General features: G+C 40.9%; 1 protein-coding gene across 1 annotated transcript in view; it reads right to left on the reverse strand.

Annotated features, from left to right (window-relative positions):
• LOC123830753 (40S ribosomal protein S14-like) overlaps window positions 1-12683 on the reverse strand; it is a 47758-nt gene that overhangs the window by 7694 nt on the left and 27381 nt on the right. Inside the window, 2 exon segments of the mRNA XM_045857277.1 lie at window positions 6315-6489; window positions 6492-6805. Of these exon segments, the coding sequence (XP_045713233.1) occupies window positions 6315-6489; window positions 6492-6805 (489 nt within the window).

Here is a 12683-nt window from a genome sequence, read left to right on the forward strand (position 1 = left end):
GAGTTGAGGGGTGTGGAATGCCCCCCCCCACGTCTTTGTTTCCATACCTTGCATTCTTCATTGCATTCCTATCCATGAATGCATCCTGGCCAAGCACTCATAACCCTTTGAGGCAAGGCTAATATTTAGCTGGAGCACACTGATATTACCATGTATATTGCTAATACATTATATTAAAATACTCCTATGTGGAATTGTAAGTAGTCATTGCCTATGCCTCTACCATAGTTAAATGTTTTTCATTTCACCCCCGCTTTGTGAGCTAGGAGAGTGTCTTCCTTCTCAGTTTCCTATAGTGGTTCACATAATATCCTGCGCTGCATTTGAAATGTATATACTGATTGACTAGGGAGGAGAAAGGAAAACTCTAGCTGCTTGTTTAGGCTGTCAGAGTAGTGGGGACCAGCTTGGGGTTTCCCTACAAACTGTTTTTTTAAAATAATTTACTTATTTATTTTTAGAGATAAGGGAAGGGAGGGAGAGCAACATCAATGTGTGGTTGCCTCTCATGCATCCCCTACTGGGAAACTGGCCTGCAACCCAGGCATGTGCCCTGACTGGGAATCGAACCAGTAACCATTCATTCGGTTTGCAGGCCAATGCCCAATCCACTGAGCTACACCAGCCAGGGCCCTACAAACTGTTTTTGAGTGCTTCTAGGGGAGGATTTAGCACTCAAGTTATCTCACTCAGTCTCTTTGGGGTTCTGAACTAAACTCAAGAGGGAAGGCACACATGAAGGTCAATGACTGCATAGGGAACAAAAGACCCTTCCAGCCCTGGCTGTTGTCGCTCAGTAGATTGAGTACCAGCCTGCAAACAAAAGGGTCTCCAGTTGGACTCCCAGTCAGGGCAGATGCCTGGATTGAGAGCCAATTCCCCAGCAGGGGGTGTGTGAGAGGCAACCACACATTGACATTTCTCTCCCTCCTTTTCTCCCTCCCTTTCCCTCTCTAAAAAGAAGTAAATAAAATCTTAAAAAAAAGAAAGAAAAAGACCTTTTCCAGTTATGGAGAGCTAGCCCAAAGCCTGAGACCTCTCAGGGCTGTGCTGGAGGCAAGGCCCAGGCCCTAGGTGTAATGTCTCTGTTACAGATTGAATGTTTATGCCTTCCCCGCACCCCGCCAGTTCATATGTGGTAGTATTTGGAGATAGGCCTGTGGACTAGAATTAGGTTTAGATGAGGTCATAAGAGCAGGGCCTTCATAATGGGACCAATGCCCTTACAAGAAGAGACACCAGGGAGAGTCCTTTTTATCTCTCTCTGTTTCTCTCTGTTCCCCTTCCTCCCTTCCCACTGTGCACAGAGAAGAGGTCAGGTGAGGACACAGCAGATAGGTGACATTCTGTAAGCCAGGAAATGAGCTCTCACCAGAATCAAACCACACTGGCACCCTGATCTCAGATTTCCGGTTCCCAGAATTGAGAAAATAAATTTCTGTTGTGTAAGCCACCCAGTCTATGGTTTTTTTGTTGTGGCAGCACAGGAAGACACAGACAAGGTCCTACTCCTCATTCACTGGGCCCTGTGAGATCGCCCCAGTCCTTCGTGCAGAGATGCTTATACAGAGGTGGCCAGTGTGCCTGAGCCCACCCACTGAAGACCAGAAAAATGGTCCCCTTCATCTGGATGCCAGGAGTAAAAGGGAAAATTGGAAGCCTACTTTCTGCCTTCAAGGCACATGCCCTGTTAGTATTTCAGATTCTGATGAATCAGGACCCTCTTCTAGCAAATGAAGATGTGGGAGGGGAAGCTGAGACCCCATTGAGTGTTCAAACCCTATAATTACCCAGAAGACATAGGTATATAAGTGTGCCAATTCACAGTGTGGTTTGACTAGAAGTACAGGCTGGGTCTAGTATAAGGAGGGATACCAACTTTTCTCCTTATTGGGAGGCTGTCTCTCTACCTCTCCATAGACTCTGACAACAGTTGGGAAATGGCGGCCTGGTCTCGTGAACTCACACCTTAGGGCTATGGTTCCCTGCCTTTGTTACACAGTGTGATCATTTCAGGTGTTCTGAAGAAGATTCTGACTTAATGGGTCTGTGAAGCGGTGGGCATCAGGATATTTTAAAGCTCTGCAAGTGACTCTAGTGTGCAATCACGGTTGAAAACCACTCCAGAGGAGCTCTGAGAGTTAAGAACCTGATCCATGCCATGGCGCAAATTCATTAAGTTGTCTGAAAGTTATTAAGATAAGTTACAATTCTGATTTATCTCAAACTTCTCTTTGGGCCAGATGAATGCCTTTATAACACATGAATGGTCCATAAAGCCTTTATTCAAATTACTTCACTGATTTGTGTTTCAACAGGCTTGCTGGGCCAATAAGGACAAATCTATCATTGTTCCCTTGCTGTGCCTGACCTACTACCCAATAAAGCCCACATAATTCAAAAGATGTGATACCAACATGTGCTTTGGGACAATGTGCTTCTGGATTCCATCTAGGTCACTGCCATCCTCTTGTGCGGGAAGACTAGAGCAAACATCTAATTTTCCTACTCTAATAGATGATTTTGAGGCATGGTATGCCATTTAATCTTCTTTTTATAAGTTTTAATTTTTCAAAGTTTCCTATGTACATTGTTTTAAAAGTTAAGTGAAGTCTCCTATGTAATATAGCATCTTCTGCATTTATTCTTTCCCTTCTCCAATTCCCACTCCCCAAAGGCAATCATATTTACCCTTTTAATTCTTCTGATGGTTTTTCCTATATGTCCAGGTAATCGGCATCCCCTGCTATTTCTTGATTTTTCACTTTTAGAGATAGTCCTTTAGCTTCCTAATGTGACAGACAGGGAGTTAACTCTCTCACTCTTCCTCCCTTACAGACACAAATATTTCCTACACACACAAATATTTCCTCCCTGACACCCTGATTAAGGCATAGATCTTGGCTACATTGGTATGAAGTTAAATATATAATGTTATTCACAGAAGAGTCATGTAGTATGTGAACAAGATTTTCTTGCCTGCCTGACTTCTTGCTTTTTCTTGACTTAATAATTGTCTCACTTTTTTAATTTGCTTATTTGTTTGTGTGTAGCTTATATAAATTTATCTTCGAGAAGGATAATTTCTGTGACTATATCCAAGTGTATCAGATCATTTTCCAAATTCAATTTTTTTTTTTAAAGAATGCTAGCAGTGCCCTCTTTGTGTATTCTCCGACAGGGACTGGTTGTGCTATAGACTTGAGAGAACTAGTGTTCCAGGGTCTCCCTTCAGCATCCTCTCTGAGATTACCTTTACATTTGTCCTGTGTTGGATCTCTGGTTTCTTGAGTCTCATGTATTCCTCTTTCTTGGTTTACTCCCTTATTCTATCGGAGCGTAGTCTTCAGTAGCTTCCTTAGCAAAGTTATATGGGAGGGAAATTATGTGAGGCTTCATATATTCAGAAATGCACATATTCTATCTTCATAGTTGATTAATAGTTTGCCTGGGTATAAAATTCTGGATTGGAATTAATTTTCTTTCAGCATTTTGAAGATATTGAGCCATTATCTTCTAGGTTCTAGGGTCCTGTTGAGTTATCCACTGTCATTCTAAAAATCAACATTTTATATATCACTTATTTTTATATTTTGAAAGATTTTTAGATCTTCTCTTTGTTCTCACTATTACAGCATGAATTTTTTTTGTTTATTTGTTTGGTTCATTGGTTGTTTTTAATTTTTCTGACTCTTGGTGGGATCTTTCAATCAGAAATAAGCGTCCTTTACTTCTGGGACATATTCTTGAATTATTTGCTAGACAATTTCCTTGCTTCTATTTTGCACATTCTTCTGGAACTCCTGTTAATTAGTTGTTGGGTGCTTCTGACTTATCCTCTCTTTTTATTATATATTTTTAATGATTGTTATTTTTATAAATATTTTATTTATTTATTTTTAGAGAGGGGGGAAGGGAGGGAGAAAGAGAGAGAGAAACATCAGTGTGAGAGAGAGTCATGGATCAGTTGCCCCTCGCATGCCCCCAACCAGGGATGCAGCCTGCAACCGGGCATGTGACCTGCCTGGGAATTGAACCAGCAACATTTTGGTTTGTGGGATGATGCCCAACCCACTGAGCCACACCAGTCAGAGTGTCTTTTTGTTATATTTTATTTTCCACCTCTGTATTTTAGCTCTGGAAATTTTCCTTAATTTTATCTTTTATATTGAGTTTTTTCATTTTTGTGATAATGTTACTATTTATCCAAAAGGTACATTCACTTTTTTGGTTCTCTTAAATAACATCTCATTTGGGTTTTATAGATGTAATACACTTTCTTATCTAAAGATACTAATTTGAGCCCCTGGCTGGTGTGGCTCTGTGGCTTGAGCCCCAGCCTTCGTACCAAAGGGTCAATGGTTCGGTTCCAGGTTGGGACACATGCCTGGGTTGTGGGCCAGGTCCTCAGTGTGGGGGTTGCGAAAAGCAACCACATGTTGACGTTTCTCTCCCTTCCTTCCTCCCTTACCCTCTCTCTAAAAATAAATAAATGAAATCTTAAAAAAAAAGATACTAATTTGAAGTCTGGTCTATTCCTGAGTAGCTCTGTTTCCTCCAAGTGGCTTTCTTTCACATGGTGTTGTTTTCTGTATTCTTTATATTAGAGATTTTCCTCGGATGTTGACAGTCATTGACTTTCCCATTTATGTTTAATAAAGGGAAATTCTAAAGTTGAGTAGAAGCTGCAAATGTGTGTAATGGCCTGCCTGGCTCTGTGTTAGAGAACTCCTGAGTTCCTAGGTCTTTTCTACTTACTAAGTTGGTCAGATTTCTTAAAAAAAAACCCCCCCCCCAAAAAAAAACCCCCTTAAATCTCCTAACCAGAGGAGGGTATAGGTCTGATTGTCAATATTCCTGGGCAGAGGGTTAAACTGATGGGTAGGGAATACTTTAAGTTCTTTTGCTTAATTATTATTATTTTCTGTCATGGACCTTGTCTGCTCAACTGTCCCTGGTATCAGCCCAATGAAGAAATGCTATGTTTTACCCTTTCTGAAGAAGAAACTCCCAGACTTCTGCCATGAAGGGAAAGGGGCAGTTGTCCAAGCACAGGGAGTGGGAGAGGGGATATAGAGGGACAACTGCCTTTGAAACACCCTTCAACCGGTCCTCCTTGTATCAACATTCTCATCACTTTCGGTGGGTTTCATCAATTCGTGAGCCCTCTGATGAATCTTTTTTTTAAAGATTTTATTTATTTATTTTTAGAGAGGGAAGGGAGGGAAAAAGAGAGAGAGAGAGAAACATCAATGTGCAGTTGCTGGGGGCCGTGGCCTGCAACCCAGGCATGTGCCCTGACTGGGAATCAAACCCGTGATGCTTTGGTTCGCAGCCCGTGCTCAATACACTGAGTTACGCCAGCCAGGGCCCTCTGATGAATCTTAAGTTAGCTTTTCCCACTGTTGGCTTGAGATTCAGCTATCTTGGGTTTGCCAATTTGATCACCTCTTGTCTCTAGGTATTCATGCCTCCAAAATTCGGCTTCTATAGTTACCTTCCTTGCTCCACTATTGTAGATTTGTGCTTTATAAAATTACTTCAATTGATGTTACAGTTAGGTTTTAGGAGGAATGTGTTCAATCCTCCATCTTTAGAGAGAAGTCTTTAGATTCTCATTACTGTCACCATATCTTTAGAAGTAAGAATTTTTTTCCATTTCATAGACAAGAAAATGGTCACATAGTTACTACAAGATTCAAACCTATGTCATTACTCTTTCCAGTATCTCATTCTGCCTCTCAAACTTAAAATTTGAAAATACACACATGCAAAATTTACTCATGATACTTTGGTTACATTACAACCAAGTGTGAAATAGCAAGATGAGTACAAAACAAAAAAGACTTAATGAAGAAACTTAAAAAGTAAAGGCTTTATTTTACTCTGAAGACTGAAAACCATGTATCTCTAAAGAATTTTCTTGAATAAAGTTGAATCTAGGTTAAGCAGCTGAAAGAATATACTACCAAATTCCTATCAAAGCATGTGCCATTTAACCCTGGAGTTACTAAAGTTAAGTAGTCATTTCCTTCAGAGAAACAAAAGCCACTTAAGTGAGCTCTCACAAAAGCTACAAGAAACCATCTCATAAACATTTGAGGGCAAGAAAGTTGAAAATCTTGTGTTTCAAAATTATCATGTCTGAAACAAAGATAAATTTTGCTAGATCATTAAAAAATAATTTGAAATTTAATAGTTATTATATACCAACGAGGCATAAGTGCTACAGAGTTCTGGTTTCCTTTGTAGAATGAATATATACATATATTAATAGAAAACTATATATATTCACACAAAGGCAATTTACTAACAGAAAACAATAATTTGAGGAGTCCTGTCCACAGATGGCGACCATGGCGACTCCCTTCCTGCAGGTGCTGTCAGAAGGGGAGTGGGTGACACCCTCAATCGGTGGGACCTTCATTCCCAAGTGGACAAGGGCTCTGAGAGCTGACCAGGCCCTTGTTCCAGGGGTCTTGGTCCTTCTCCTGTGGCTGAGAGTTTGATGTGAAGGGCAGTGATGCCCAGTTCTTTGCACCCCTGCGCCACGCCCTGGGCAGCCACCATGGTAGCATGGGGAAAGGACTCATTTCTGTCAGCCCTGACCTTCATCCCACCAGTCACACGGCAGATGGTTTCTTTGCCAGAACAATCAATAACATGGACAAAAGCATCACTGAAGGATGGAAAGACGTGGCAGACACCAAACACATTTTTTCCTTCAGCCACCTGAGATCTGAGGCTGATGACTTGTTTTTTCTCTTTTTCCTTCCCCTTGCAAGGTGGTGTTTCTCTGGGCCTTCTGCAGATTCAGCCAGCGGAAAGCTCTTTTCTAGAATATTAACAAAAAACAATTTTCAAAATAATCTCCTTTCTGTGTATAAACATATTCATGGAAACTTCTGCACAGAATTTAGCACAGTTCATTCGCTTATAAACTATGTTGGATCACTACTAATTTACATTGCTGGATGTATTTATTTATTTCTTTAAATCTGGAAATTGTGTGAATATTCCTCCAAAAGAAAAGTCTTGGGCATGTATTCTGGCTCTGAAACATGTTTTTGTAACCACAGAACAAGTATTTCTTTACCTACTGAGTTTTTCTTTCCCCTGCTATTTTACAAGCTCGTGTATTTTAAATGGCATTCTTTCAGGCTCTGGACGGCAAACTCCCTTAGCAGAGCCACTGATAGAGCTATGAGGGGTGTAGTGGACATACTGAATGTGTTTCCCCAAGATAGGCTTTAATTCTTATCCATTTTCAGCAATGAAAGTTAGTTGAATATTTATAAGGTCACCTAGGTCAAATTTTGACTGACGATTATGTCTCTTGAATGGCTTTAACCCACCCTGGTAAAGGGTAGTGGTCGCCATCAATTAGTAGTATTCCATCCTTGTCTTAAGAACTAAGTTTAGATTAAGTAATCTTTTGAGCCGCCTAGGTTTGTTCTGCTTCTTGACTTTGTCCGTGGAAAGCCCTTTCAGCTGTTTTTAGGTCTGGGTTCCTTCTGGGCTTAGCGTTTCAGCTTTGGTTCCAATCCGTGAATAACTCTAACCAAAGTAATGGGCGGCTTTGAGCATCTTTTTTTTAACTGAAGAGACAGAGAATTTCCATCATGCGTCAAGTCATGAGTCTTACTGCCTGAAAGTTTCCCAAGTGACAGCAGTGACATATCTGTGAGGTACCGGAGAGTTCGAGTATCCCAGAACGGTAAGAGTAGGAAAATGAATACTTTAAGGCAAATGGTAAACCGACTCAGAGAGACTCCTCCAATCCTTTGACGTTATTTACCCTCTTAGGAGGAGTGTGTGTGCATGTGTGTGCTTTCTAGAGTTAGAGCAACTGTGCATCGATCTATTATCAGGTTCAATATTGAACCTCTGGTCCCAAAACTACATTGCTGCGCTTAAGACAGTAAAAGCTCCTAAACAGTCTTCAAAGTCTTTCATCTGAGACATTTTTATGAGTAGGCGCAGGGCTTCTGAATGCATCACACCATTGGACTGAAGCCTGGAAAGTCACGCCAGTGTGTTTGAACAAACCGTAGCCCGCGAATACCTTACTTTTTATATTGGAACATTCCTTTCCTCTTTTAAAGGGAACCAGCACTATCTTATCCCCTTCTCGAGTTCTTGGGTAGTTGAAATGTCAGTCTCGAAAGTCTTCTAAAAAATTTCGTCTTACAGAATCCCTTGTCTCTCTCTTCTCTTTCTCTCTCTCTCTCCCTTCCTTCCTTCCTTCCTTCCTTCCTTCCTTCCTTCCTTTCTTTCCTTCCTTCTCTTTCTTTCTTTCTCTCTCTCTCTCCCCCCTTTCTTTCTTTCTCCATCACTCTCACACACTCACAAACACATACACACATACACACAGTATACATAATATAAGTAATATTATTTATGGAGTTAACACTGTCAAATGATCGCATTGCAGTCTGTATATTACACAGGTAGTATATGAGTGTGTGTCTTTTCCGCTTTAGTTGATCATATGTGAGATGAGCTATGCTGATATTAAAGGACAGAATCAGATAAAATACAGTTAATCTGATTATTTTAAATGTTTAAGAATAACTGTATTATTTATTCATCAAACTTTTGAATATTTCCTAGACTTCTCAGACTCAGGCTTTTGGAATATAAAGATGAAAAATATGAGATATCTGCTTTGTGTAGGAGACAGAGGTATAAATATAAATTACAGTTCATGAGACAAATGCCGTGGGAAATTTTTAGGCAGTGTTCCAGGGGAATGCTATACAATGAATGTCTGTGTCCCCCCTCCCCCCCCAATTTAACATGTGGAATGTAACCCCCAATGTGATGGTGTTTGGAAGCAGGACATTTGGCAGGTGATTAGATCATGAGTGTGGAGTCCTCATAAGTGGGATTAGTACCCTTATAAAAGAGACCCCACGGAGCTCCCTTACTCCTTCCCTCATATGAAGACACAACAAGGAGACAGTTATCTGTGAGCCAGATATCAAGTCTGCATCTTCCTTGACCTTGGAGTTCCCAGACTCTAGAAATGCAAGAAATAAGTTTTTATTGTTTTTTTTTATTTTATTTTAATTATTGTTCAAGTGCAATTTTCTATCTTTTACTCCCATCCCGGCCCACCCACCCAAGCCCTCCCTACCTCCCTCCCATTTCCCCTAGTTTTTGTCCATGTGTCCTTTATACTTGTTCCTGTAAACCCTTCCCCTTTTCCCCTGAAATTCCCCTGAAATTCCCTCCCCTCTCCTCTCTGAACACTGTCAGCCTGTTCTCTATTTCAGTGTCTTTGGTTATATTTTGCTTGTTCCTTTGTTTTGTTGATTAGGTTCCTGTTAAAGGTGAGATCATATGGTATTTGTCTCTCACTGCTTGGCTTAAGAAATAGTTTTTATTGTTGATAAGCCACCCAGTATGTAATTTTGTTAGAGCAACCCAAACTGACTTAAGGAGCAAAGAATTGAAGCAGCTATCCTGCATGAGGGGGGTTTCACAGAAGGGAACTATTTTAGCTGAACTTTGAAGAATAGGTAGTATTCTCCTGGCTTAGAAAAGAGACAAGTAGCCCTGGCTGGTGTGGCTCAGTGGATGGAGTGCCAGCCTGTGAACTGAAAGGTTAGCTGGTTTGATTCACAGCCAGGGCACATGCCTGGGTTTCAAGCCAGGTCCCTGGATAGGGGTGTGGGAGAAGCAGCCAATCAATGTATCTCTCACATATTGACGTTTCTCTCCCTCTCTTTCTCCCTTCCTTTCTCTCTGAAAGGGTCAAGTACATTTTTGGAAGAGCACATTTTTAGAAATGCTATGTATAATATGTCAACAGGGATTGGCCAGATTTGATTTATGAGATGGGCAAAATATGAATCAATAGATTTTTGTAAGCTGTGTATTTGTATTTATGGAGCCATTCTTGGAGTCATCTTGGACTCCTCTCTATCTCCCACATGCAATATCTAATCTATTGGCAAAATCTATAGACTCTATGTTCAAAACACATCCCAAGTCAGACTATGTTACCCCATCTCCATGGTTACTGCCCAGATCCAAGTCACCATCACGTCTTGCCTGGACTACTCCAAAAACATCGTAGTTGCTAATGTTGGTTTTCTGTTGCTGTGTAACAAATCACTATCAATTTAGTGCCTTAAAACCACACACATTTATTCCCCCACAGTTTTCCAGGACCAGGAGTCTGGAAGTGGCCTAACTGGGTGCAGTGCTCAGGGTCTGATCTTCTGATCTAGATGTCAGCAGTCTGAATTCTCATTTGGAGGTTAGACTAAGGAAGGATATACCTACAAGTTCATTCAAATCATTGGCAAAATTCAATGCCTTGTGGTTATAGAACTAAAGGACCTGCTTCTTACTGGCTCTTGGCTGGGCACTGCTCCTAGGTCTTAGAGGTCTCACATAGTTCCCTGACACGTGACCCACTCCTAAGCCATAGGTGATTTGCTTCTTCAACATAATCAGGAGACACACAAACACCATATGATTTCATTTATATGTGGGATCTAAAGAACAAAATAAACAAACAAAATTGAAACAGACTCATGGACACAGAGAGCAGACTGGTGGTTGCCAGTGGGGCAGGGGTGGTGGTGGAGGTTGGGGGACAGCTGAAAGAGGTGAAGGGATTAAGAAGTACAAATTGGCAGTTACGAAACAGTCACGAGGATGTGGAATACAGCATAGAGAGTATGGTCAACAGTACTGAGATAACCGTGTATGGTGCCAGGTAGGTACTGTAAATACTGGTGGAGGGAACACTTTATAAAGTATATGATTGTATCACCACTATATTGTACACTTAAAGCAAATGCAAAATAATATTGAAAGTAAGCTGTAATGGAAAAATTTAATAAGTAAACATTTTAGCCTCTAAACAAACAAACAAACAAACAAACACATAATTAGGAGAAGTTCTAATGTTTCAGTCTGCTAAGGTAAAGTCTTAGGTAATGTAACATGATCATGAGAGTGACATTCCATCGCCTTTGTGATATTCTGTTCATTAGAAGCACGTCACAGGATCCGCCTGACTTCATGGGAGAGTTCTCTACAAGGGCATGACTCATTGGAGCTCAACAGGAGGTGTGTCCACCACATCAGTCTTCCAACTTCCACTCCTGCTCTCCTACAGTGTATTCTCCATAGAGTAGACAGAGTAGTCCTTTAACAATGTGAAAGTAACAATTGCATTCTCTTGCTCACACTCCTCTTAGAAGGCCTGTAAGATCATGCCCATATGATTGCTGACTACCTCTCGCTTCATTTTTCACCAGTCTTCCCCCTGTCTATTCTTCTTCAGCCACATGGGAATCCTTGTTTCTTAGCCACATCAACCACACTTCTGTCTGAGGGGCTTTGCATTAGCTATTTTCTTGACCTCAAACACTACCCCAGCAGATCTTTCGCTGCCCACCTCACCCAAGGACATTTCTTCATTGCTTTTAGAGAGAGAGGAGGGGAGGGAGAGAGGGAGAGGAGGTGGAGTGGGGGGGAGAGAGAGAGAGAGAGAGAGAGAGAGAGAGAGAGAGAGAGAAACATCAATCAGTTGCCTCCCACATGTGCCTCCACCAAGGCTCAAAGCTGTAACCTAGGTATGTGCCCTGATGGGGAATCAAATCTGCAACCTTACTGTGCATGGAATGATGCTCTAACCAACTGAGCCACACCAGCCAGGGCTACCCCATCAGATCTTTATGACTTGAACCCACTCTTCATTTGGGCATCTGCTCAAATGTCACTTCCTCAGAGAGCACTTGTCTCAGAAACCCCAATCTAAAAGAGTCCTTCCACTGTATATCTCTACATTTTTCCTCTCCCTTGTTTTTTTCCTAGCCTTTATCTCTCTATATATTTTAGAATAGAGTTCTCCACTTATTATTTTTTTAAGTTTTATTGTTGACACTATTGCAGATGACCTCATTCCCTGCCCTTCACCTCCCCTCCTCCCAGCCCTTGTTCCCTCCTCCCTCTGGCCATCCTCACACTGTTGCCTGTGTCGGTGGGTTATACATACGTGTTTTCTGGCCAATCCCTTCACCTTCTTTCATCCGATCCCCCTCCCCTCTGACAGCTGTCAGTCTGTTCCATGTATCCATGCCTCTGTTTCTATTTTGTTAGTCAGTTTATTTTGTTCCTTGGGTGTCCACTTATTGTTTCTCTCACTAGAACTCAAGCTCCATGAGGAAAGAACCTTGTTCTTCTCATTCACTCTTGTTTACCCAGTGCTTAAGTCATTGCCTAGCATTGAGTTGGCACTCACTATCTTGTGTGTAAGTAAATAATGAAAGGATTTAAGACACAAAATAAAACATTTCAAGATATTTTATTGTCATTGATAATATATTTAATTTTTCAAGTAAGCAATGACTGAACCCTAAACCACATGATGAAATCTTTCTTGTGATATGATTTGATTGGAATAGTGAAGGACATTTGATGTTTCAAATGATGTTTAAAGTCACCTGGGTAACATCAGAATAATTGATATTGTTTTAGTTGTCAAATGATTGAAATTACTTCTAGTGGAAAAACCTCATATAAACGCAGAAGAAGGCAGTAGTGGAAGAAGGGAAATAAAAAAGACACAAGACATGTAGAAAACAGATAGTAAAATGGCAAATGTAAATCCTACTTTATTAGTAATTACATCAAATGTAAACAATTAAACACTTAATGAA

This window comes from Phyllostomus hastatus, unplaced genomic scaffold (genome assembly GCF_019186645.2).
Source record: "Phyllostomus hastatus isolate PE091 unplaced genomic scaffold, TTU_PhHast_1.1 phas_scaffold_129, whole genome shotgun sequence".
In the NCBI taxonomy this organism is placed as follows: Eukaryota; Metazoa; Chordata; class Mammalia; order Chiroptera; family Phyllostomidae; genus Phyllostomus; species Phyllostomus hastatus.